Below are 27,779 nucleotides of genomic sequence, written 5' to 3' on the forward strand. Positions count from 1 at the left end.
TGCAAAACTTCTTTGGTCTCAATATTTTACTGCCAATCTGATCAATCTCTGGCATACTCATAGATAAATATTATGCCACTTTCAAATTTTGTAACATTCTTAATGAAGTAACAGCCATAATTAAGCAATATGGGAAATGATGTACAAAATTCTGTGCAGATTGAGATTTCTGGAGGAAGAATGTTATAGATTGGTAATCTGCTCCTACGCCAGTCTAGCCTTTTTACAGCACACTAATGAAACTTTGAGACCCTGTACCAATAGTCTGGTACCAAGAACATAACAACTTTCTTTATTTTAAATAAGAATGTTATGTTTCATACATCATTCCAGAGTATATTAATGGATGAACATAAATTTTGTACCAATTAGGAATGACATTGATGTGCATTTGATTTTAAAACTAATTCTACATTGATATCAATTGTAACAAATGAAACAGCTCACACATTTCAAAGTAATAGTCTACAATGCCAAAATAAATTTACATAAATGAACATCAATTACCTGGACACTTCAAAAACAGAGGTTCAGTCAATGTGCTGACACACATTCTTCTACTGTACAAGATTTATTCCCATTTCACTTTTCTTTTTTTACTTACCTACATTAGTATAGAATTCAGTTCCTGATAAAAGTGCTAAATATACATATACAAAACCATCATCCATACTACTGCTTTTTTGTCTATTCATTCCAGAAATTTTACAAGTGAGGGGTATTTACAGGGCAGTAAGTTGGGTAAGGGTTCACACTTTCAAGGTGGAAGAAAACAGGGGACACAACCAATACCTTGACTACAGTCTGCTTATAAACATTGTCCTCCTCACGTTGGCTGAAATACAGTTCTTTATTTCGGAAATGTTTATCTAGCTTTTCTTTCTGTTCTAAATTTTCCATCACATCAAATAGCCATTTTGCTAGCTTTGGATCCTGTAAAAAGCACTCTAAATAATTGTCTCATAACTGTAATTATTTTTGTGTCTAACTGAGTATAATTTTTATAAGATAAAATAAAATATAGAATTAATTAAAATATATTCACAAATCATAGTTTAGCATTTTCACTGGTAAAATGAAAATGTTAATTTTGTGTTACTTAGCGAGGAAACAACCCTAATCACAAATTGTTTAATGAAGGATCTTCCATCTGACTTACAGCACAGTGAAACACTCTGATGATAGTAGAAGCAAGACAGATGCTGTTACCATCAAATCATTAGCCACTAAACTCTGTTATAGAAAAGCAACTGAAATCACTCAACAGAGGAAAGTCCACTGGACCTGACGGAATACCAATTCGATTCTACACAGAGTACGCAAAAGAACTTGCCCCCCTTCTAACAGCCGTGTACCGCAAGTCTCTAGAGGAACGGAAGGTTCCAAATGATTGGAAAAGAGGTCAGGTAGTCCCAGTCTTCAAAAAGGGTCGTCGAGCAGATGCGCAAAACTATAGACCTATATCTCTGATGTCGATCTGTTGAAGAATTTTAGAACATGTTTTTTGCTCGAGTATCACGTCGTTTTTGGAAACCCAGAATCTACTCTGTAGGAATCAACATGGATTCTGGAAACAGCGATCATGTGAGACCCAAATCGCTTTATTTGTTCATGAGACCCAGAAATTATTAGATACAGGCTCCCAGGTAGATGCTATTTTCCTAGACTTCCGGAAGGCATTTGATACAGTTCCGCACTGTCGCCTGATAAACAAAGTAAGATCCTACGGAATATCAGACCAGCTGTGTGGCTGGATTGAAGAATTTTTAGCAAACAGAACACAGTATGTTGTTATCAATGGAGAGATGTCTACAGACGTTAAAGTAACCTCTGGCGTGCCACAGGGGAGTGTTATGGGACCATTGCTTTTCACAATATATATAAATGACCTAGTAGATAGTGTTGGAAGTTCCATGTGGCTTTTCGCGGATGATGCTGTAGTATACAGAGAAGTTGCAGCATTAGAAAATTGTAGCGAAATGCAGGAAGATCTGCAGCGGATAGGCACTTGGTGTAGGGAGTGGCAACTGACCCTTAACATAGACAAATGTAATGTATTGCGAATACATAGAAAGAAGGATCCTTTATTGTATGATTATATGATAGCGAAACGAACACTGGTAGCAGTTACTTCTGTTACATATCTGGGAGTATGCGTGCGGAACGATTTGAAATGGAATGATCGTATAAAAATAATTGTTGGTAAGGAGGGTACCAGGTTGAGATTCATTGGGAGAGTCCTTAGATAATGTAGTTCATCAACAAAGGAGGGGCTTACAAAACACTGTTTTGACCTATACTTGAGTATTGCTCATCAGTGTGGGATCTGTACCAGATCGGGTTGATGGAGGAGATAGAGAAGATCCAAAGAAGAGCGGCGCGTTTCGTCACAGGGTTATTTGGTAACCGTGATAGCGTTACGGAGATGTTTAGCAAACTCAAGTGGCAGACTCTGCAAGAGAGGCACTCTGCATCACAGTGTAGCTTGCTCGCCAGGTTTCGAGAGGGTGCGTTTCTGGATGAGGTATCGAATATACTGCTTCCCCCTACTTATACCTCCCGTGGAGATCACGAATGTAAAATTAGAGAGATTCGAGCGCGCACGGAGGCTTTCAGACAGTCGTTCTTCCCGTGAACCATACGCGACTGGAACAGAAAAGGGAGGTAATGACAGTGGCACGTAAAGTGCCCTCCACCACACACCATTGGGTGGCTTGTGGAGTATGAATGTAAATGTAGATGTAGAACTCTTCATGTTAACTGACAACACAGGGAGGAAAAATCGACCACTGAAACCATTACATTTAGTTCCGCGTGTATTGCAGCCTCCACCAATATATAACAGTTATCCCAAACTGCCCATCATAGAAATCAGAAACATCATGTCACTGAAAAAAGTAACTCTTCTAGCTATGAAATTTCAAAAAGTACTGAAATTTTGTGCTTCCTTGATAGACAAACTCTAAGCCTGCACTTACCTTTGTAATCAGTTAATGAGTCAAGTATAGTTACTGAAAGACTGAATTACACAATGGTAAAACCAATTCATAAGACTGGAGCAAGAGATTTGTTGTGACAGTGCCACGACATTTAACAGTGCTGCCACGACACTACGCGCAAACGGCGATAGAGGCGCTCTGCAACTCGGCTGAGCACGGGAGCACCACCTGGCTGCGAACGGCACTGGCCGCATGTCATGGCACAGCAGTCGAATAAGAGATACCGAGTTGTTATCATGTAACCAGCTATTGTTTCTAAGTAATCCATGCAATTATTGGTGATTAAAGATTATAACACTTTTTGGCGACAAGGTCGGATATTTTCACTGCATTGTGGATTTGTGTGTTCGTGACGGGGCAGACATGGAACAGCTTATGCAAGCGCTCATTGAACAACAAACACAGCTGACGGCTGCTATTCAGGCGCAACAAACACAGCTGACAGCTGCTATTCAGGCGTTGTCGACGTCACTTACTCATCGTCTGTCTTCCTCTCCTCCGCCTCCATTCCCTCCTTACGACGAGACCACTGAAGGCTGGGAGGATTATGAGAAGCGTTTGCGGCAACACTTCTTGGCTTTCAGCATTGTCGACGCTCCTATGTGTAAGTCGTTATTTCTATCTTGGATTTCCCCACGGATCTATCAGCTGCTATCTCAGTTAGCCCCTCTGCGGGAATCTGCCTCTCTGTCCTTCCAAGAAATGTATGACTTATTGTCTAACTATTATCAAAAAAACACCCACGTCGTTGCCGCCCATGTGGTGTTCTACCGGTGTCGTAAACAGCCCCATCAATCTTACCGGGCTTGGGCGACAGAACTACATGGTCTGAGTAGGAAATGCCATTCTACGGCTTGCTCCTGATAGAGAAGTTCGGCAACGTGCCCTACAACTGCCAAACCCGTCGTTGCCGGAAGCTCTAAGCATCGCTCAATCCTATGAAGTGTATCACACTGCTGGCGCGCAAATAGACGTGTGGTGTGATGTAAGCACTGTACAGTCAACTTTCGACACAGGCAATTTGCCTGTTTCACAGGAGAACGAAGATGTGGCGATGGTTCACTCACGTAAGCAACATCGCGTTGGGCCTCAGCGCTCACAGCGAAAACAGTAACCACAGAAGCAGGTTCGTTCCACACTTCCTTCTTGTCCCCGATGTTTCGTACAGCATGACAGGGTCATGTGTCCAAAACGTTGGGCCATGTGTAATTCATGTACGAAAAAAGGCCACATTGCTTCGTGTGTCAGTCCCCTAAAGTACCTGTCAATGCGGACGAGGCATCGGACATGGATGTTAACTGTGTGCTTTCTCAAACAAATAAGTTGTTTGTTACTGTTTGTGTTCTGGATAAAGACATTCGCATGCAAGTGGACACTGGCTCTGCAGTAACTCTCATTAATTCTTGCACATATTTGGAGTTGGGCTCCCCTCCCTTGTCTCCAGTTACGCGAAATCTGAGAACTTACAATAAACAGAAAATTCCTATCATTGGCCAGTTTGATGCTTCCACTGCCTACAAGTCTGTTGTTAGGCCCCTCACGTTTTATGTGGTGGATCATGCGGGCACTGAAAACCTGTTCGGTTATGATGCTTTCCAGTTGTTCGGGTTCTCCATTGATGATGATGTGCACCTCATATCTGAGGATATTCCGTATCAACAGCTGGATGGATTGTGTTCTGAGTTTTCGTCCGTGTTCTCTGCTGGTCTGGGTCGTGCAAAGGATTTTGAAGCCCACATTACTCTTAAACCTACAGCTTGCCCTAAGTTTTTTCCGGCGCGCCCTATTCCGGTGGTGTTGGGTGCACATATCAAGGCTGAGATAGAAAGGTTAACAGCTTCAGGGATTCTCCTTCCTATTACCTCCAGCGACTGGGCATTGCCAATCGTCGTGGTTTCTAAACCAAATGGGAGACTGCGATTGTGTGGTGATTTTAAAGCCACTGTCAACGCTCAGAGCCTCATTGACACTTATCCTCTTCACAGTCCTGAGGAGTTATTTACCAAGCTCGCTGGGGGCCAGTTCTTTTCCAAACTTGATATCGGAGGCGTACCATCAGTTGCCGTTGGATGCTTCTTCCAAGGAATTTCTTGTCATCAACACTCCTTGTGGGTTGTATCAGTACCAGCGGTTACCATTTGGTGTCGCTAGCGCACCGGCCATTTTTCAGCGGTTTTTGTAACAGCTCACGGCTTCCGTTCCTGGCTGCATAAACTATCTGGATGACATTGTTGTCACGGGGGCCTCCACTGAGGAGCACCTTCGCAATTTGTGTTCACTGTTTCAAGTTTTGAATTCGACTGGGTTGAGGTGCAATCTGGACAAGTCACAGTTCTTCCAACCCTCCATTGTATATCTTGGTTTCCACTTGTCCCGTGAGGGTGTACGTCCTCTACGTCAGAACATTGCAGCCATTAACGCTCTACCCCAGCCGTCCGTAGTCAAAGAACTTCAGGCATCTCTATGCAAGATTGCTTATTATCACAAATTAATTCCATCTGTGGCGGCGGTAGCTCATCCTCTGCATCAGCTGTAACACAAAAACGTCCCTTTCTGTTGGTCCGAAAAGTGTGAGCAGGCTTTTGTCCGCCTGAAGGCTCATTTACAGTCGGCACCTTGTCTTGCCTTATACTTGTCTCGTTTTCACTATGAGATTCACTATCGCCCCACAGCCCAGCATGCCAATGCTGATGCATTGTCGCAATTGCCGATGGGCCCCGACTCGGTTTTCGATCGTGATCAACTACTCTGTTTCCACATTGATGAGGAAGAATGTCGTGCGGTCGAGGGTTTTCCACTTACAGGTTCGCAGGTCACGTCAGCTACTGCGCGGGACCCGGTCCTGCGTCAGGTGATCGGTTTTGTTCAACAGGGTTGGCCGGACAGGACCAAGGGCCGGGCATCGGACCCCTTCGCAACTACCATGCCTTGCACCTTCGTCTGTCTGTTCGTGGTGGTGTTCTTCTTCTGGCCACGGATGGCGCATTTCCACAAGTCTTGGTGCCAGCCTCTCTTCGGAAAGATGTTCTCAAACTGTTGCATGAAGGCCATTGGGGTATTTCTCGGACTAAGTCCCTGGCTTGCAGGCACGTTTATTGGCTCGGTATTGATTCGGACATCGCCCACATGGTTGCTGCGTGAGGTCAGTGTGCTCAACAACTGGCTGTACCTCATACAATACCCTCTCCATGGCCTGATCTGGCGCAGCCATGGGAACGGGTGCACGCTGACTTTGCCGGCCCCTTCCTCGGTACTTATTGGCTACTGTTAATTGATGCCTTCTCGAAGTTTCCGTTTGTTGTTCGATGTCCGTCGCCCACCATTGCGGCGATGACGCTGGCTTTATCAAAAATCTTTGCGCTAGGTCTTCCGTCCATGATCGTCACGGACGATGGCCCTCAGTTCTCTTCACAGGCCTTTTGTGATTTTTGTACTGGACAAGGGATTCATCATGTTACAGCACCGCCCTCCCATCCGCAATCGAATGGGGAGGTCGAGCGACTTGTCCGCACTTTCAAAAGCCAGATGAAAAAATTCCTTTGTGATTTTTCCACAGATGATGCTCTGCTGCAATTTCTGAGTTCTTATTGCTTCACGCCTCTGGGTGATCGCAGCCCTGCTGAACTCATGCATGGCCGCCAACCGAGCACTCTACTGCACCTGCTTCACCCTGTCAGGCCTTGTGCTGTGTCCCCCAGTGCAGGAAAATACTTGGTGGGCGCTGACGTGTCGGCAAGAGGGTATGGATCTCCCCCTAAATGGATCACAGGGGTGGTCAAGGCTCTTCGCGGCCGCCGGCTTCATGAAATACGTATGTACGGACGACGGCATGGTTGTTCCTCATTACGACCAGATGCGCCCATGAGTGGTGGCCACGCCCCTTCCTTCACCTCCACCAGCCCGAGAAGCCAGTCCTGTCGCTGCTGCCAATCTACCATACGTGTTGATGCAGCCGACGTCGCTACCGCTTCCAAGTACGCCAGAACCGGCCCCAGCCGCGACACCGCCTTCTCTGGGACCCATCTCGCTGGAGTACACCCCCAGGTCCACGACACCTATGGATGCTGCTCTGCTCTGGAGTTTTCACCCATCATGTCATCCAGTAGGCATGTTCCACCCACGAGTTTCCATCCTGGACATTTTCGACCATACTCTCGTGTCTCTCTGCGGGATCTTCTCGGGGCCTCACAAGAGGCCATGGATGTCTCCACACTGTCCATGTCTCCAAGGAAGTGAGTGTTTTTTCAAGGGGGGAAAAGTGTTGTGACAGTGCCATGACATTTAACAGTGCCGCCACGACAGTACGCGCAAATGGCGATATACGCGCTCCGCAATTTGGTTGAGCGCGAGAGCGCCACCTAGCTACGAACGTTGCCAGCAGCATGTCATGGCACGGCAGTCGAATAAAAGATACCGAGTTGTTATCATGTAACCAGCTATTGTTTCTAAGTGAGTGTGTTTGAATATCCACGCAATTATTCGTGATTAAAGGTTATAACAAGATCTCTAATTACAGACAACACATCTGCCTCCTCCTGATCTTCTCAAAAATTTTTGAGAAGCTAGCTTTTAACAGAATATTGAACCTCCCTTCTGAAAATAACCTTTCAACAATGGACCAGTTTGAATTTTGTGAAGGATTCTCTACATTCAGAAAGCAATACATTATCTCATGAACTCAACTCTGGTAGAACTAAATAACAATTATCCAACTGGCATTTTCTGTGTACTTGCCAAGGCTTTCAGTTGTGTAAATCATAATATTCTACTGGCAAAAAGTACAATATTGAAGTATATAAGACATTCCCCCTCAATGGATGGTGTAAAATCTCCACAGTAGAAAACTGAGTGTCACCATAAACAAATGACATCACAGGAATAAAAGTAAATTTTTGATAGGGAAACATCAAGCTTGGTGTCCTGCAAAGTTAAATACTTAACCCACTCTAGTTAATAGCCTATAATTACAAATGATTTACCAGGGAAATTGTCTCTTGATGGTACAAGTACACTGGTACGGAGCTCAACTACACCCATACCACAGTCAGCAGGAAAGTAGAATAGGCTTACAGCTGTTTCACAGCAAGCAATTTCTCTTTTAAGAAGACTCATATTATGCAATTCCAAATAAATCAAAATGACATTATCAGAAGTATAGATCAGTGGGCATCACTACATGAAACTCCATGTGTAATGTTTCCAAGAAAACATGTGATGATAAATTGCAGTTGCACTGTCAAATTTATAAGTGAATCTTGCTTTGCACTTGAGAATCTTGCCCGTGGTAGTGATGTGAAGACAAGACTGCTCACGTGATTTGCACTTTTTCTCTCAGTACTGTCCTGCAACATGAACTACTGTAACAATGCAGTAAAGGTCATAATGTATTTATCCTACAGAAGGGCGCAGTAAGAATATTATGTAAAGTTGATAACCAAACATCTTACAGAAGCCTCCAGGCTCTTTGGAATTTTTACATTTGCATTGCAATACACTTACTTCTTGATGCTATTTGTGATCAACAGTAAGATTATTTTAGGATGTACCACAAAATTCATACATACAATATTATTAAACAAAAATAACTTTCATATAGGCTATGCATCCCAGTCTAGGGCTCAAAATAGAGTTTCATATTCTAGTGCAATAGTGTATGACAAGCTGACAACAGGCATCAGACATAAAATTGCGAATCTGAATATTCAAAAACACAGCAAAAGAATACCTTATTAGCCCATCTTGTTACAATTTATTAGAATATTTGACCTGGACAATGTAAATTCCAATCAATATCAATGTTCATATTAAACAGGTTTTTAATTTTCCCAGCATATAGAAGGCTGATCGAGTTCTGCGTAAAGATACAAGGTAAACAAAAATAGTAGTTGAGTAGTGTTTGAGGATGAACAGTGGCTTTTCTCAAAGTACCTATGTTTCTGCTATAATATATGATTTCAGTTTTTTCAGCAACTAATTTCAGCATCATTATCTGGTTGAACATAACCGAGTCTTTTGACAACACATTTTATATCATAGGCAACCACAGCTGTAAGGATGCTTTCTTGCTAAACAAAACTGTGGCAGCTGTTGAATATTTATCCTTGGGTGAGCATGATTTAACAGACTTTATGAGTTTTATCCAGCCCTTGGTCCAGTTTGACATCCTTTTATTATATTATCCTACATGTTTCTTTCTATAATTTGAGACATTTACCAAGGCCATCTTCTTCATTTCACCACTTGTACTTTGACTGCCATTCCTTTTAAGGATGTTTTAATACAACTTGACAGAGAGTGATGGAGGTATCCAATAATCTCCATGTTTCATTTTAAATGATTTGAATGTGAGTATTCTACTTACTGTGTACCCAAAATGCTTGATCTCTTGATGTTTATTGTGCAGTTTATATACATAATATGTAAACATCATTGAAGTTACAGAATTGATTTCACTAGGACCTCTTGACAAAATTTTTAAAATTTTCCTCCAATCTCTGTTTTTTTTAGTCAGATGTACCTGATGATGGAACTTAAGGGCAGCAAAATAAGTTGGATGAACAAAAGGATTATTCAGCAGCTGCTGCAGTTTTGTTTAACAAGAATGAGTCATTTTGGCTAACTATGACAAGTCGCTATTGACATTTGCCAAGACCCTTAGAATTATAAGTATTTCTGTATATATCTGTATTGTTATCATTGTATATCTGCAAACTTAACAGTGAACAACTGCTCTCTTTAAAAATGAATACATTTTTAAGCTGCAGTGCACATGTAGTTTATGTTTTATATAATTAAATCTAACTTCTCTGATCCAGCTTGATGTTAATTTCTTGTCCCAAAAATGCTTCAAAATCTATTTGTTCGCCTACTGTCCTGCATTCTGTAAAAATGCTCAAAATATATCAGTCTTCTATGTACTGATTTATTTCATTGTGGTTTCTTAATTTCCAGGCCTCTAAGCTACTTATTGAACTTAAATTTGTCTTGGCAATAATTCTTTTACTGTGCCTACATTACAGTGTTAGACACTCACTTGCATAGAGGCGTTTTGGTTTCACTGCAGTGTTGTAATGTGTTCTTTTTGCAGTTCTTGACAAACACTTTTTACTGATAATGTTTTATCTTTATTCCAAAATGTTCACAAAACCGAAAATAGGTTTGACATGTGTGTCAATATAGCAACAATGTATTGTAAACTTTATGATTACAGTATACTTCATCAGATGCTTAGGAAAGTTTGTCACTACTCTTTTTCAAGCAGTTTCTGTTTAACTTAATACTGGAAGATGGGCAGAAATTTAAATAAGGCAAGGAGTAAACACACTCAATGTATCTGAGGTGCTGACTGGTCGCCAGGCATAACGAAAGGATTGAAATATTGCTGAGCTTTCATACAATGTCCTCCTTCAGTCCTGTCACATACATTTCCTACCCTAAAAGAGGCAAGGGCATCTGTTAAAGTTGTAAGTTGTCAGGTCGTATTCCAACTCTGTTGTTAACTATTATGTAGGAAAGAATGCCAACTAGTTGTCCGCACAAATGAATGAAGACCAACAAACTGTGGCCAAGACCAGCCAGTGGTTGAGCATTTCACTGAGCACGACATTCTCCACTTTAATTGTTGTGTCATGATCCAAGCATCAGCATCCCTCCCCCATGTACAAGCTTCTCTGAATTACATAGACAGAAAACGTCCTTAAAACATATATGACAGTCCCTCAGTCTTCCTGCCTCTATCTCTGCTACTCTCTGTTCCCTTTTGCCTTACATTGTTCCATTAATCTACACTATCACTTTTCTTTCTTGTGATATCCATTTTCCTCTGTTCTACCTCACTTCACTTCTTCCAAACTCAATCCCCCACTTGATTATGAGCCATGTATGAAGTTTCCTATCTGTGACACTGCCTTATTCCTACACTGTTCCTTTGCCAGCCATCAGACACCCAACATTCCACCCCTCCCTCTCCCTCTCCGCATCTTTTTCCTCTCACCCATTCCACCTGACACAAAACTGCTGTTTATACATGTTGTAACATAGCTAAAGTTGACACGCAGGTAACTAAACTTATTCTGCAGTTGTATTAACACATTTATTGTTTTCTGTAGAACTTATAATTGAGGTTTTTATGTTTTAAACATTCAGTAATACTGCAAGGTTATTATTCCCATTATATAATTTTAGTCATCAATCCAAAAACTGGGTTGATTCAGCTTTCCCCATCAGGCCTGCCTTTTTCAGGTCTCTCTGTATCTTTAACTATTGCTGCATCCTACATCTACATGGATCTGTTTACTGTACCCATGCCTTGCTCTACACATCTACATAATTTACCCACCTCCCCCACACTTCTGCCCATTACAAAGTTAACTATTCCTTAATGCTTCAGTGTTTGTCATATCAAATCCTTCTTATTTTAGTCATGTTATGCCATAAAATTCTTTTCTTCCCACTCCGATTCATCTCTTCACTAGTTATTCCATCTACTCATTTACACTCAGTATTCTTCTGAAATACTACACTTCTAAAACTTCTATTCTCTTCTTGTCTATATTGTTTGTCATCCACATTTTGCTACCCTATAAGGCTATACTCTAGCAAAATACTTTAAAAACAGGCTTGCTATACTTAAATTTATATTTATTGATATGATATTCCTCTTTATCAGGATGGCTTTTCTGGTCATTGTTATCTACATTTTAATGTACCTTTACTTATACCATCATTAGTTATTTTACTAACCAAATAGCAAAACTTGCTTACTATTTTCAGTGTCTCATCTCTTAATCTAATTCCCTCAGATATAATTAACTTTATTCATCTATACTCCACCACTGAAGTGTTTTGAAAATGTGTAATTATACTAGAAAAATAGCAATACCACTGTTTGAAACAGATTGTTTTTTCTGGTCTGTTAAATTTCTATGTGCCACTCTCCATTAATCTGCAAGTAAGTAATCACCTTTCTCAATTCTAATCAACTGCACTTTCCAGTGATGAGTCATTCCAGAAAAAAGTGAGGAAATGCTTTTTTAATCATGTTGAGAGACTTCCATATGTATTATTAAACTGTAAAAAAGAGTCACAATACTGAAGAAGTACAGATAAAACAAGCTTCTAGATTTATGAAACAAAAGGAAAAGAACTAACATATTCATTCAGTCCCACTGTGTTCTGTAAGTACTGCAATGAATGAGTAACCTCATGAACATAACACGAGCTGACAACAGATATGATGTCTTCAAAACACCAGATTACTGTGCACTATGGTTTATGTGAATCAACAAATTGACTATTTTAAACAAACTGTGAACCGAAACAAGAAAAATGTTCTTACTACAAATTAGCATGAAAGCAGTGTTCACTGTTTCATAACCTGAATTTTTTTATTTCTTACAACAATTTCCCATTTTCCAAAAGTTTTCCTAAGAATATTAAACATTCAGTTTTCTGGTGCACCCATCTCTTTTCTTAACATTACTTCTGACTCCCTTCATACATGTTGTCTCTGCTGTAATCCATGGTTGGGGGCAACTTTTCCTTTCTGCAGCACATACATAATTTTAACTTTCTTGCTGCTAATTACACAAAAGTTCTTATACTTTTATTTTGTGTGTGTGTGTGTTGCATATGGCCCAAAGCCAGAAACACAGTTACAGTTACAAAAAAAATGTCTTTTTTCACAACACTATATGACAGTAAATTTAGAAACAAATAATTTATGTGAATACAAGCAAATGCTACTCTGTAGTTTAGGTTGCTTGAATCATCTGACTAACCTCAACATCAGCATCTGCATGGGTCCACACAACAGGATGTATCTCGCCTTGCAAGACTAATGGTTGTGCAATTATTGGGATGTACTGAAACACCGTCTCTCGCACTTCATTGAGACTCTGAATGTGTTTGAATACACCTGATTGAAAATGTGCAACATTTCAACAACAAATAAAATTTAAAAACAAAATGAAAACTAAATTGAAAACTAATATTACCAGCAGACAAAAAACATCTTATTAAATTAGTACGTGGTGTCTCATAAGATATCATTATGCATTCATAATCATATAGGCCTAACTAATGTAGTCATATGTCTATAGCATAGCCTGTAACTTGTAACCATGATAAATTTGAATTTGTAAAATGTTTCTAACATTTTATTAATATTATTAATTTGTGGTTTCCCATAACACATAATTACAGGAATGAAACCAACTTTCAACCTTCAATGTATCACAACAAGAGAAATTCAAAACATAAAGGGTAGTCTATTCTGCACAACTGCTGATCTGTAATATGAGGAAGTAGTCTATTGCAAATGGTTACTGAAATTTAATTATTTTAGTGTAAACAATTCCAATCATTTATACTTCCAGAATGAATTTCTAACTCTGCAGCAGACTGCAGGCCATTTTAAAACTTTCTGGAAGATTAATACTGTGTGCAAGACCAGGATTCAAAATTGAAAACAACTTACTGACTGTGACTAAACCTTTTCTCCATGGTATGCTTTCTTCCAGAAGTACTATCCCAGCAAGCTATGCAGGAGAGCTCCTGCATGGTCTGGAAAGTGGAAGAAAGGTACTGGCAGTATAGAAGCTATCAGGGAAGATTGTGAGTCATGTATGGATAAACTGAGAGTCAGTAAAAGTATTCCCCATGAACAAGTATCCAGGTTCAGGTCCCAAACCATCATACTGTTTTCATCTGTCATGAAGTTTCCCTTCTACTGAAATAAAAATGATTTTTTCAGAGAAATCTCATACAGTTGAATGGTGCAGGCAAACATTAACACAGTCCAAATTTGTCCTTTGGTATTAACTGGTTGCAGTGTTCCCTTTATCTGAGGACATATACACATAATAAAAGTGGGGAGGAGACCATCAGTAGCCATGTGCATGTTCCCAATAATTAGAGTAGTGGTTGTCAAAAATGCAAGTTCAGGTGCTGAAATATGCTCCACTAGAGAGAATATAGAAGCGGAAGAGAATATAGAAGACCTTCCAAAGGGCAGCTTTCAGTAATTACTAATGATTGGATAAAATCCAGTGCATGTGACTGCACCTTTTAGAAGATTGAATAAATGGTAGGCTGTCTTCCATCTGTGTTATGAACATTCAGCAACCTATATTGGAAAGCACCCTGCTGTTTTGGTTATACAGTCCTGTGAAATCGGCAAAGTGGAGAATCATCACTTGCCATGACATCATTCCTTGAGTAAATACATGCTTTTATCCTTTCTGAAATTTACTTATAGACCACAACTGCATGGCAAACAATGAAATTATTCCACAAGCTATATTTGGGACATCATTAGAAGACATGAGGTAAGCAAGTAGCCTCCAGTTGTGCTAGGGAACATGACTGCAAACATTTCTTGCTAAAATCCATCATGCTTGTTAATCCCTGTGCAACTTTAAGCTGAGAAGTTTCATTTACTGTAACCCACTGTGTAGCTTGTGGGGATCAAATTCATATTTACTGTGAGACTACATTTTACCACCAAGCCTAATATTCTTTACACTTGGCACCCCTTGTTTGGGGAAAATATCTTTAAACATTGATTAATTTTAATAGGATGCATTAAATCCTTATAGTATTCATTACAGCTCAACTACACTGACTAATTGAAGATTGTGATTACTGGAAATGACTGCTGACACAGAGGTGAGTAATTATTGCTGACTAAGGAAATAATAATTATGGCAGTTGAGCTTATGGTTGTACAGCAGTTGCTTTTACATATTGAGAAACTTCCGACTGTTATCCTCTCTTATTCCAGATCAGCATCTGAATTACTGAGACAACTTTGTAGTGGGCAAAGCAATCATCAAGTGGCATATGGTGTTTTGAACCTGGTACTAAAGCTAATAATAAGGAATTAGGACATTTCAATGTGCTGGATAAAAGCTCTTTAAGTCTCTCCTAAAAATGAAATAACAGGCAAGTTTGCCTAACTGCGAGTCACAATGGAGAAAAGGAACCTGTAGGAGTATCGGCTGTTAATCTTTAAAACATTATCATGCTATTAACTAGAGATAAATATGGTGCAGAATGGGATGAGCCATCCAAATACAAAGACAGGTATTTTGCCATAACTAACTGACTACTAAGGTACTAATTTCTAGTATGAGAAATATCAATCCTACGGAAGATTTAAGATCACTGTAATTCCCATAATGTTGAACAATGGCTGCTACAGCACACACATACAGCACCTTGGCTTGCTGCCATCCCTATTCTACAACTGTTGTAAAGAAGAGACAAGCAATGACTGCCCAAATAGATACAATACCACAAATCATTTACTATAAAATGTGGTGAATATTGGCTGTTCTCTGTCACACTGCTATACCCATAAATAATTTAGAATATATCGTTGTTACATTCATTTTTAACTGATGAGCAGATCATCTTTTAATGCAATGCAACTTCACTTTACTTTTCTCTAACTCAACTTTGACAAACATTGTATAAAGCTGTGTGTGTGTGTGTGTGTGTGTGTGTGTGTGTGTGTGTGTGTGTGTGTGTGTGTGAACGTGCATGTATGTGTAAATAGTTCAAGTGTACTGGTGGCTATGCATGTTCCTACTCAGGTGCCAAATAAAAACCATATAATGAAAGCCATAGTTATTTTCAACATAAGGTTGCATTACTATTTGCATACTCTTGCCTAGCTTGAATTTTATCACATTTACATTCAGAGCTCTAGGCAAAACTCAGAACCTCCTTAGCCTCAACAGAATAAATCATGTGTTGCTTGTGGGCAAGTACACTGGTATAAAATGAGAAAAGAAAGTGTCTAAAAACATGACATAGGAAATTTTTATTCGCAAGAGGCACTGTTAGAGAGCAATAATTCAAAGGTTTCACTGTAGATGGATAAGGAACAATGTACTGAGCAAGAAAACAACCACATTTTCCTTGTTTAAAGAATATCAAGTTACTAAATACTGCGTCACTTAAAATTTCACATGTGCCAGTATAATTCATACATTTCACTGAATTTTAGAACTGATGGTCTTTCTGAGGAAATTAACCAACTTTGTCAGCTTCAGGATGGTTCAGTAAATACCTATTTTAGGAATGAAAAGCCTATTTTTTTTCTAAAACCAACTATTTGTGTTTTCAAAATAGTTCCTTTTTAAGAATACACAATTTTTCAAACATCCTGCCCTTTTCCTAAGTCCACTAAACAAAACAAAACAAAACAAAACAAAACAAAAAAAAGAAACAGGATCATGCCCTCTATAATATGCTTTTCTTGATAACGACCATCTCATTCCAGCCAAATTTTTTTACCTGTCAACCAATTTACCTTATTTGGGAACAAGAACAAGTGAGGCGCATACAGAGGATGCAGCTGCAATTCATCCTGTTCTGTAGAGACACAAAAGGAAAAAAAAGAAGAAGATAAAGCCTAGTGTGTTCAAAAAATCTAATTGGGTAAGTAATCTACGATGATTTTCATAAATGTCAATCCATGATACAGTTTAAAACAAACAACAGAACTGAGAATGAGTAGTTAATACAGAAATATATGATTCTTAATACCTGGCTGAACAGAATTTCTATCTGACATTCTAAAAAAGTAAGCTCTTGCTGCTAAAATTCCTGAAGGAAGTTAAAGAATGAAATAGAGTTAAGGAACAGTTTAAAATTAGTTAAAAGCAGCACAGGAAACATTTGCATTTGTGTAAGCAAAGACACAACATCAATTTAATAATGGCTTGAAAAAAGCAGAACAAAAACGCATGGTCATTCATTAAAACTATTGAAGGTGAATCAGACAATCCGAATACTAGTACAATACAATAAGTTGTAGGCTGTAAGATCAAAATGATTATCAATAAACTTAACATAACATGAAAGGATTATCCTAATAACACAAATCTCAAACACAGTCCTGTCACATCTTCATTTAGTCATGTTAGGGAGGTAGTCAAGCTACTACAGTTGCCAAAGGTAAGAAAAATTGAAATAGTAACTATATTTACAAAGTGTCAAATAACTTATCGAAGGAAGTAATACATTATATTGTAGCATCCTTGGGATCCATACCATGTCAGATTAAAGGAAGACATCAAAGCAATTCAGAGGTGGGCTGGTAATTCTGAACAACACACGAGTGTTACGGAGATGCTTCAGGAACTCAAATGGGAATCCTCAGAGGGAAGGTGACATTTTTTTCCAGGAATACTATTGAGAAAATTTAGAGAACCAGCATTTAAAGCTTACTGCAGAACAATTCTGTTGGCTCCAACATATTGTTCATAAGGACCATGAAGATAAGATAAAAGAAATTAGGGCTCATACAGAGCCATACAGTCAGCCATTTTTCCTTTGTTCTCTTTGCGAGTGGAACAGAAAAGGTGGAATCCAGAGTATGGACGCAGATGGAGTTGTAGGTATTCAATAAATTTATCTCTTGTGGAAAGCTTCTTTCCTGATCCCTAAAAACATCCAAAGTGAGTCCACTTTTCCAAAAAGGCAGCAAATCTGAGGCTGACAACTACAGACCAATTTCTGTAACACCAGTATTAGTCAAAGTCTATGATAACATGGAGTATCAGTGGATGTTTGAGGGCCAATAACTGAATAAGATGTTTAGCACCTCACACTTTGGCTGCAGGATGCAAAGGTCTGCTGTCCCTGGCGGTCTTAGTGAGAGAGATTTTATTGTCATTAGAAGACCATGCTCTCACAGAGATACCCCTTTTGTGATCTAAGCAAATCCTTTGACCATTCTGTTTTGCTCTCACAAGGCAACAGTTCAAACCTGGTCACATCAAATCTTTATAATTGAAAGGAAATTATAAGCCCTGGAAGTTAACAACTAGATTCACTTGAGAGCCAATACAGTGCCACAGGGATCAAAATTAGGACTATGTCTATTCTTCCCCCCCCCCCCCCCCCCCCCCCGCCCCGCACCCCCCACCCAATCCCACTCCCAAAAAAAGAAAAGAAAAGAACAGAAAAAGCTTCTGTGATCAGGCTTGAAAGACTTCACATTGCTGACTGGCTGCTATATTACATTCTGATGCAGTACGGAAAGGCACGGGTTCAGAGCACTGTTCTCCTAGTGATTGTTAACTCTCCAGACCTTGGAGCCACTGCTTTCTCATTCAAGTAGTTCCTCAGTTGTTAACACATAAATTTTGGCAAGACTCAAATTGAAAATTTTTAGATGAAAACTATAACAATGACAGCAGGTAACTTGATATAGTCTTTGACCTTTTGCATGTGCTTACCTCTGTTTAGACACGCCATCCACTTAATTTCCATGACTTTTGTAACTTCTCTACCAACTAGAAATGTAAAGACTCTGACAGGAATTGTGCTACCATTATTTAAACGGTTATATATCTCAAAAACCTCAGTTATGTTCCCTGTTACACTATCTGTAATCAGCATCACAGCCTGATTACAGGTCAGTCTTGTACCATTTCCTCCACAGTCACGCTCGTTTCTAGACTGTAAAAGAAAATGAACAATTATAAATACAATAAAATAGCCAAACATGAGATATATAAATTTCTCCAGTAGGTATTAAAACAACCACATCCGGCATATGGAACAGGCAGCATTAAGTAAGTACATATGGAAGTCAGCACAGCTTTTAGTTTATCTAAAGAGTGCTTTTATGGAATATTCTGACAAAATAGAAATCTAAATGTTTCCTCTGCATTATGTAAGTAATAACAAAACCAGGATAAAATGACGTATTGTGCATACTCTTAGAAAAAGTATGTAGAAGAAAATTAAAGCAAGCACTAAGTAAAATTGTGTTCATGGTGATCTAGTGGATTGAGCACTTGACTCTGGCCCTGGAGGTCCCAAATTCATCACAGATAGAGGCAGGGATTTCTCCTCATTCCAGTCCATCCAGGACACACCTCGGTACACACAGCCTTCTATCAATTGAGTCCCGAGGAACTTTCCTGGAGGTGAAAGACAGCCGGGGCACTGGGCTTGTCATCTGGTCCCTCCTAGTGCTGTGGCAAAGAAAGGCTGTACTCTACCTACAGTCAGGCCATTAGCCTGGTTGCACGCTTGTGCCACACACTTTACGCATATTTAAAATTAGATTATCACTGAAATTGCTCAGAGAAAAGGCTGCATAAGTAAGCAGTTAAAAACACTGCACAAGGAAGCAGCTACGCAGTAATTGAAACAACTGACTCGTGTAATAAATTTTCAGAATATGACAATATTTTATTTTTCTTCTTAGAATTACTTCAAAGTAGTGTAAGGCTGGTTTGAACACCAGAATGCTTTATTAGGCATGGTCCTATTGGATGTGCTATGGCTTCGCCTTCCTCCAACATTTGAACTGACTAACACACAGCAATTTGACATTGTTCATGACATTAAAAATAATTACCAAAAAAGAAAAACAGACAGACAGAAAAAACCCTGGAACCAAATGAGGATTGAACTTTACTTTCAGAAATAATACCTGACATACAGTATACCGACTGAGCCACACTGCTATATGAAAAATATAATTAATAAATTGTACTAAGCCAAAAATTTTAAAACTGTCTTGATCGAAAGCTGACAACTATTTTAAGAATGTATTATAGAAATTCAAAAAAAATGTTTTATCCTCCTCCCTCTTTGTATCATGCTAAAAATGATTGGAAGCTTAAAATCTGCACTCAAAATTTTTATAAAAAATATTCACAGACTGAAATTACCCTCTCAACCTCGCCATGCCTCATCTCTCTAGTCATCTACCACCTCCCAGATACCCATCATCCAGCCACAAAGGAGCACTCCTCTCATGACTCTGTACTACTCAGGACTGGCACAACTGAATCACATTCTTCACCATGGTTTCAACCACCTTTGTCATGGTCTGAAACAAGGAACAAACTAATCACTAACCTTCCCACCCTCCGAAGTGGTATTCTGCCACCCATCAAACTCCATTATCCTTGTCCCTCACAACTCCACCGCTGCTCCCAATTCATGACTCACATCCCTGCTATAGACCTACATGCAACACCTGTCCTGTATAGCCTCCCACTACCTCCTACTCGAGTCCTCTCAAAGGCATCTCCTATCCCATAAAAGGCAGAGCTACCTATCAAGCAGGTACATGATCTACAAAACTAAGATGCAATCACTGTTCTGCTATCTACATGGGCACGACAACTAACAAGCTTTCTATCTACCTGAATGGGAACCACTAAAATGTGGCCAAGATATAGCTGGACTGCCCAGTTTCTGGACATACTGCTCACCAGTATGTGTTTCAATTCAATGAGTGTTTCACAGCCTACACTATCTCGGTCCTCCTTAGCATCACAAGCTTTTCCAAATTGTGCATGAGGAAACTCTTGCTGCAATATGCAGTGTATCCTTCTTTCCCATAACTGCTCCCCCCCCCCCCCCCCCCCCACACACACACACACACCAATCTTGGAGCCTCCGTCTGTCTATCCCCTTCCCTGCTCCCTCTCTAGCACAATACAGTCTTATGTTTTGCCAACACAACCACTAGCCTCTTTCTGCTTCTCCGCTCCTCTCCTTATCCAATCCCTCGCATCTCCCCCCCCCCCCCCCCCCCCACAGCTATACCTAGAAGCTCAAGGAGTTGTGCTAGTGTAAGTGTGTGTGAGCATCTCTTTCTGACTCAGCACCACCTCTACAAGGTGAGCAGCAATCTATTCTTAATATTGTGATTATTTCATTCTTAGTTTTACAAAGTAATAATGACATACACTATTTAATTATCATGGGTATATCTTTTTAAATACAAAAGCATCATACATAACTACACTTTTCATATCTGCTATACAGTTTACCTACACATACCTTATGTCTATTACAGCATACATAAGAACCCATCTCTAATTTACTGCCCACCTCACTATGCACATATTAATCATATTACACTGTATGTCAGTTTCCAATTTTTTGCATTTAGTATGTATTCACTGCCTGAACAGGAAGGGCTTTCTCCAAGTAACAGTTTTATTGTTTGTTTAACTTCAAGTTGATATTTGAAATATGAAATGGTAAACAGTTGTACAGTTTTATTGCCATATAAGCAGCACTTCTTTGAAGTTTTGCTGTGCTGTTGAGCACAAATATGATGTGACTTACCAAACGAAAGTGCTGGCAGGTCGATAGACACACAAACAAACACAAACATATGCACAAAATTCAAGCTTTTGCAACCAACGGTTGCTTCATCAGGAAAGAGGGAAGGAGATGGAAAGACGAAAGCATGTGGGTTTTAAGGGAGAGGGTAAGGAGTCATTCCAATCCTGGGAGCAGAAAGACTTACCTTAGGGGGAAAAAAGGACAGGTATACACTCGCAAACTATGTGGGAGTGACCAGCAACAAACTGTCCATTCGCATGAACAGACACAGGCAGACAGGGTTTGTTGGTAATGAGGATCACCTTGTGGCTAAACATGCCCTGGTGCACTGACAGCACATCTTGGCACAGTGTTACACCGTCCGGGTTATCTGGATACTTCCCAATAACACCAACCTATCGGAACTCCAGAGATGGGAACTTGCCCTTCAATATATCCTCTCTTCCCGTTACCCACCAGGCCTCAACCTCCGCTAATTTCAAGTTGCCGCCGCTCATACCTCACCTGTCATTCAACAACATCTTTGCCTCTGTACTTCCACCTCGACTGACATCTCTGCCCAAACTCTTTGCATTTACATATGTCTGCTTGTGTGTGAATATGTGCGGGGTGAATATGTGCGTGCGCGTGCGCCTGTCCCTTTTTCCCCATTTCCGCTCCCGGGATTTGAATGACTCCTTATTCTCTCCCTTAAAACACACATCCTTTCGTCTCTCCCTCTCCTTCCCTCTTTTCCTGATGAAGAGACTGTGGGTTGCGAAAGCTTGAATTTTGTGCATGTGTTTGTGTTTGTTAATGTCTCTATCTACATACCATTGCTTTCGTGCACCAGATACACTGAAATCATTATATCACACTGAAGGCTGTCATTTAAAGACTTACAGAAAAATGCATTAGAGGACACACATCAATGGGAAAGGATTATATTTTCATAGACATAAAGGTGATAGCAAGGGTATGATGGATGGTAAAGGTGTTGACTGATGTTAATAACACTGATTATCAAAGGATGGAGGAGCAAACTAAACCAGAATGTATGGAAGCATGTTGTTCATAAGGTATCACTGAAGATGAAGGAGAATAAATTAATATACCAGAACTTAGAGATTTACAGCAGACCAGTGAATAGAGCACAGACGCACATAATAGAATACAGATGTCACACTAGCTTTCGAGCTCTTGCTCTTTCTCTATCAAATGATTTAGCAAAGTCTAGCAAATTGCTGAGTCTCACCATGGCAAAGAATTGTACATTTCAGTGTTTGTGTGGTTGTGTATTTGAATGTGTGTACTTTTGGTACGGAGAGATTATGAGCTTGAAAGTTAGTATTAATGTTACATGTCTCTGCACTCCATGTGTCAGTCCACTAAAGGTGAGTGGTTTTACCTTTCCCTTATTTTACATATTGCTCCATCCAGGAATTTCCATTAGCGTTAAAGATAAAATATGTAGATTAAAACACTTACTTTCTCCAGAAGTTTGAAGGCCTGAATAAATGCCTGGGAAAAATTGGCAACTCCTTCTGGGTCAATTATTTCCAAGGAATCTTTCAGGGTGTTTACATTTTCCAAAGTAGCCTGAAAAACAGAAGAAATATCATCAAAAGTAAATGTACAGGGCATGACATTTCCAACAAGTATAACATTTATCAAGAACACTTCAGTGTCAATAATATAAATGAAACCAAACTTTGATGATAATCATAATACATTTTTCTGACACTACTTCTGACAATCAGCTGACTTCCACACTCTAAAGAGAAATCCTCAACTCAAGGAAACAGTTTAATCAAAGCCAACACACATCTACCAATCTTGACTTTGTATACCAATTTAATTTCTTCCTCTTTCATTTAAGTGAGGAGACATCACCATGGTATTAAGTCTCACATCAAAGTGTTTAAAATGAAGTCCGTTAACCAAACTTTTGCTTTTGTTACTGGGTTGTGGAGGGTGGGGGGCCATGCAGTTGTATTTAAGGTGCTTTGAGGAAAACTGTGTATACGATCAATTCCTCATGCAGTAAGAGTATGTTGTTGATTAATTAGTTATTTAGTTCCATGGATCATTTTGCATGATAAATATTATTGATGTGGAATGAGTCATTTTACATTCACATCACAAATTAAATTATAAATATGGTTCATGCTGAATATTTGTAAGTTTTCTTTAATATATGGATGTGAGTTGGTAATTCCTACCCACCACATTTTATACATTACTATAATACATATTCTTTTACAGAACAGAAGATATTGTCAAGGAGAAACTTTTTCAGTTTTGCAAACTTCCAGCATGCTGAAGTAACTTAGGTCAGCAACTTCTGTTAATCAACAGAACAAAAAACCAGTCCAGCTGCTGATTTGTATCTGTATCACTGTAAATGTACATCACACATGTTTTGACAGCTTCAGAAATACCATTTTCAACTTTGTTATGTCAATTAATGGGTTTCGACTTAACACTAGTCATCAATTGAAAAATAAAATATTTGAACTTGGACTGGTTTCTCATTCTGTTTTTCAGTTTTGTTTTCAAATTTTGCTTTGCTGCCTGTCTGAATTTTATATTACTGGGTAAGCGATAAAAATTTTGTTGTAGCATTGTGTATCCCTTTTTGTGCTAAAGAGAACCCTAATGTAGAGTAATGAGTATCATTTTCCTTCTGCTATTGTAATTATGTACATCATTGTCCCTTTTGAACTGGGGTGGATTATTCACAACAAATGTCATGAGAGTAAATATACTGCGAAGCAGTATTCAGAATGGCCAACTCTTAAAATGAATGTCTACAAGATGGTTGTGGATGAGCGCCACATATAGTCTGAGCAATGAAGACTTTCTTTATTAAAGATGGGTTACATCTGAACATTATTCCACATGACATTACTAAATGAAAATGCACAAAATATGTCGGCTTATTGAGTTGTCTCTGCCCAAGATTTGCAACGATTCTAAGTGCGTGTGTACCTGAACTAAGCTATTTTAGCAGTTCAAAATGTACTTTTTCCAGTTTAAATTCTCATGAATATTGACAAGTAAGAATTTTGACGTTTCCACCCTATTTACTATTTCCTCACAGTGTGATACACTTACCATTGGTGTAGTATTCTTAGATGTGCAGAACTGCTCTGTTTCTGTATGTATGTTTGAACGAATTACAGTACTAGCATCATGTCTAATGTAAATGAACTGATCAGCTGGTTCCTTCATTTGATGGTCCTCAGAAGAAAGTGTAGGTGTTGATGCATACACTGGTCAACCAGAAAATTATAACCACCGACCTACTATTGATACATACCCATCCAGGCAGTAGTAGTGTCAACTGGTGATGAATGACTGCCAGTCAGATACACACATGGTGCATGTAGTATCAGTGGGAGTGTTGACCGTGTGCAGAATGAGGAAGGCACACAATCTATCCAAGTTTGACCAAGGGCAGATTGTGATGGCCAGAGGATTGGCGCGAGCATTTCTGAGACAGTACAATTTGATGGGTGTACGAGGAATGCTGCGGAGTGTGTCTTCAACATGTGGCAAAAACAAGGTAAAGCCATGTCCAGATATCATGGGATTAGGTGACCACCACCACTCATTACAGTTGTCGGACATCATAGGCTGGGAAAACTGGTAAAATAGGGCGGGTGGTGAACTGTGGTGGAACTAATATCAGACTTTAGTGTTGGGCAGAATACAAGAGTATCTGAAAACACAGTGCACCAAGCACTCCTAAAGATGGGTCTCTGCAGCTGACGACCCAAGCATGTGCTAATATTACCACCATGACATTGGCTACTACGACTGAAATGGGCATGTGACCATCGGCAGTGGACATTGGTGCAGTGGCATGGTCTGATGAATCCCGATACTATGTGAACAGCTCCTTGACACCTGTACTGTGAGATGCAGACAAGCTAGTGACAGCTCAATTATGCTCTGGATAACATTCACATGGGCATCCTTGGGTCCAGTGGAGCTTGTGCAAGACACCATGATGGCAAAGGAGTATTATACACTGGTTACATACCATGTACACTCCTTCATGACTATCATGTCTCCTGATGGCAGAGAAGGGCAGCACAAATGGCCACAGGTTTGTTTGACCCATGGGGGAGCGTCACAAAGATGATGCAGAAACTGGCAGACTCTGGAAGACTGACATAAATTATCTGGAGAAAGTCTACTGACAGGGTTTCAAGATCCAACTTAAATGATGACTCTAGGAATATGCTACAACCCACTATGTAATGCACACAAGGAGGCATAAAACAATCATTCTTCCTCTGCTTCATCAGTAAACTGAACAGCGAAAACCCTAACTAGTACAGTGGAATGTCCCTCTGCCTGCACTTCACATTACAGTAGTTTGCAGAGTATAGAAGTTTCCTATGCCTCTAAGAAAGCTGAAAACACACTTTTACAAAAATAGTTAGAATACTGTACATTGTTTTATTGTGACAATAAACCTAAAAATTTCAATTTAGAGCAATCTTGAAATCCTGAATTCAAGTGCTATCAATATTAATGTTTTAGGCATAGTTTTGGTTCCTGTTGATGTTATTGGTAAGTGGGACTTCACAAGGCATGCCCTGCAGCTCAATAGGAAAAGGAAGGGTAACTTGGCCATGATGACAGCAAAATCTAAAGGGGGGGGGGGGGGGCACAAACTCATGGGATTACCTCTTTTTTAGGCTAAGATCAGTGTCCAATGAATCAACATTGAATGAAATTATGCTTAATGAGAAGCTCAGACAAGCAGGTACTTGAGATGTTAAAATATCGCAATACTCTCATAAAAGAACAGTGAAAAATAATATTAGTATACTGCATTAGAATATCAGGGGATAAAAAACAAAGCAGATGAGCTTCTTGCTTGTTTAGAAAATTAAAACACTGAGGGTAGAACAGATATACTCTGCCTGTCTGTATAAGCTTTCAGCACATGCAAGTAGAGAAATTATGGAGGGAGGAGGAGTTGCCACATATATTAAAATTTATCATAGTGTGAAAAATTTATGATACTAAGAAATTTTTTGTACAGCAACATTCAGAAGCATGTGCCTGTGAGCTTAAACTAAATATTGGCAATTTTGTAACTGTAGCTATGTATAGATCCCCACTGGGAAATTTTCAGCTGTTCCTGAAAACCTTGGATTCTTTGGTGTTTGTGCTATCTGTCAGACAGAGGGAAGCAAATTATTATTTGTGGAGATTTCAATGTACATTTTCTGAAAGAGTCTGATAGAAAGTATGACCTTGAAGTATTTGTTAGTTCTTTCAATTTGATGCCAGTTATTGATTTTCATACTCAGGTAGTAAAGAAAAGCAGCACACTGGAATATAAAATTTTTATAGATGAAGATACATTTAATCAAATAAAAACTTTTTCTGTTAAGAAATGTCTTTCTGATCATGATGCACAGCTAGTTACTGTATATGACATAGTTCCATACAGTAACGCAAAACAGTCCAAAATACTGTATTCAATTAACAATTTAAGAACTAGAAATTTTAGGGAAAGCTCGAAACAGTTAAGAATGGGATGAGATGTACAGGGAATCTGATGCTAATTTAAAATTTAACCTATTTCATGACACATTTGTGAGTTTATTTGAAAACAGTTTCCCTATGAAAACAGTGAAACATATCTGTAAGAAACCATCTAAAAATCCATGGCTTACTGAAGGCATAAAAATATCTTGTGAACAGAAAAGGGAACTTTATCTTCTAGTTAGAAGGAGTAGTGATCCAGAAACAGTCTACCATTATAAAACTACTGCACTGTATTAAGAAAAGTTATTTAAAAGTCCCAACGTGTGTGCATTATGGCTGAGATTAGCACCTCTGATGATGAAATTAAAACAATTTGGAATACTGTTATAAGGGAAACAGGGTAACTCAGAGCACAGGAAGACTATTTCTATCACTCTCAATGAAAAGTTAGTCAAGAAAAAGTCAGAAGTACTATACTTTTAATTATCTTTTTTAAGTGTTGTAGAGAAAATAGGATCCAGCTGTTTGTTAGAAAATGCAAAGCTGTATATAGAAGTGGCAGTACCTATGCAATTTATTAAAACTGAAATTCAACCCACATCTCCTGCTGAAATTAAGAAAATACTAAATTCACTCAAATGTAAAACCTTACATGGAATTGATGGAATTTCCAAAAGAGTAATAAAAGCTTGCTCTCAACAGATAAGTAGGATTTTCAGTTACATGCATAGTAGGTCACTGAGACGGGTCATTTTTCTGGATAGACTGAAATATGTTTTTGTTAAACCCTAGTATAGAAAAGGACAATAAGTGTGCTGCTAACAACTACCATCCAATTTCACTTCTTACAGCTTTATCCAAAATTCTTGAAGTAGTAGTGTATTCAAGAGTAGCTTTGCATATTTTGAAAAATGAAGACTAACAAAATGTCAGTTTAATTTCCGGAAAGGCTTTTCAACAGAAAATGATAAATATGCTTTCACTGATCAAATATTAAATGCTCCGAATAACTGAAAATTACCCACTGAGATATTTTGTGATCTCTCAAAGACTTTTGACAGTGTGAATCATGAAATTCTTCTAAGCTTAAGTATTATGGTATGAATGGGATAGTGCACTAATGATGTAATTTAAATTTAACTGGAAGAATGTACGCAGTTGAAATTAATAGTA

At 39.1% G+C, this 27,779-nt stretch overlaps 1 protein-coding gene across 4 annotated transcripts in view; it reads right to left on the reverse strand.

Moving 5' to 3' along the window:
- Positions 1-27,779, reverse strand: part of LOC126273152 (voltage-dependent calcium channel subunit alpha-2/delta-3-like) — a 332,649-nt gene that overhangs the window by 133,705 nt on the left and 171,165 nt on the right. For 2 of the 4 annotated variants that reach the window (XM_049976607.1, XM_049976605.1), the window contains exons 7-10: positions 22,581-22,691; positions 18,251-18,473; positions 12,779-12,915; positions 793-933 (exon numbers count right to left, since the gene is read on the reverse strand). In XM_049976607.1, the coding sequence (XP_049832564.1) occupies positions 793-933; positions 12,779-12,915; positions 18,251-18,473; positions 22,581-22,691 (612 nt within the window). The remainder of the gene's footprint in view (positions 1-792; positions 934-12,778; positions 12,916-18,250; positions 18,474-22,580; positions 22,692-27,779) is intronic. The other 2 variants (XM_049976609.1, XM_049976608.1) reach the window with 1 other exon arrangement.

Source organism: Schistocerca gregaria, chromosome 5 (genome assembly GCF_023897955.1).
Source record: "Schistocerca gregaria isolate iqSchGreg1 chromosome 5, iqSchGreg1.2, whole genome shotgun sequence".
Classification (NCBI taxonomy): Eukaryota; Metazoa; Arthropoda; class Insecta; order Orthoptera; family Acrididae; genus Schistocerca; species Schistocerca gregaria.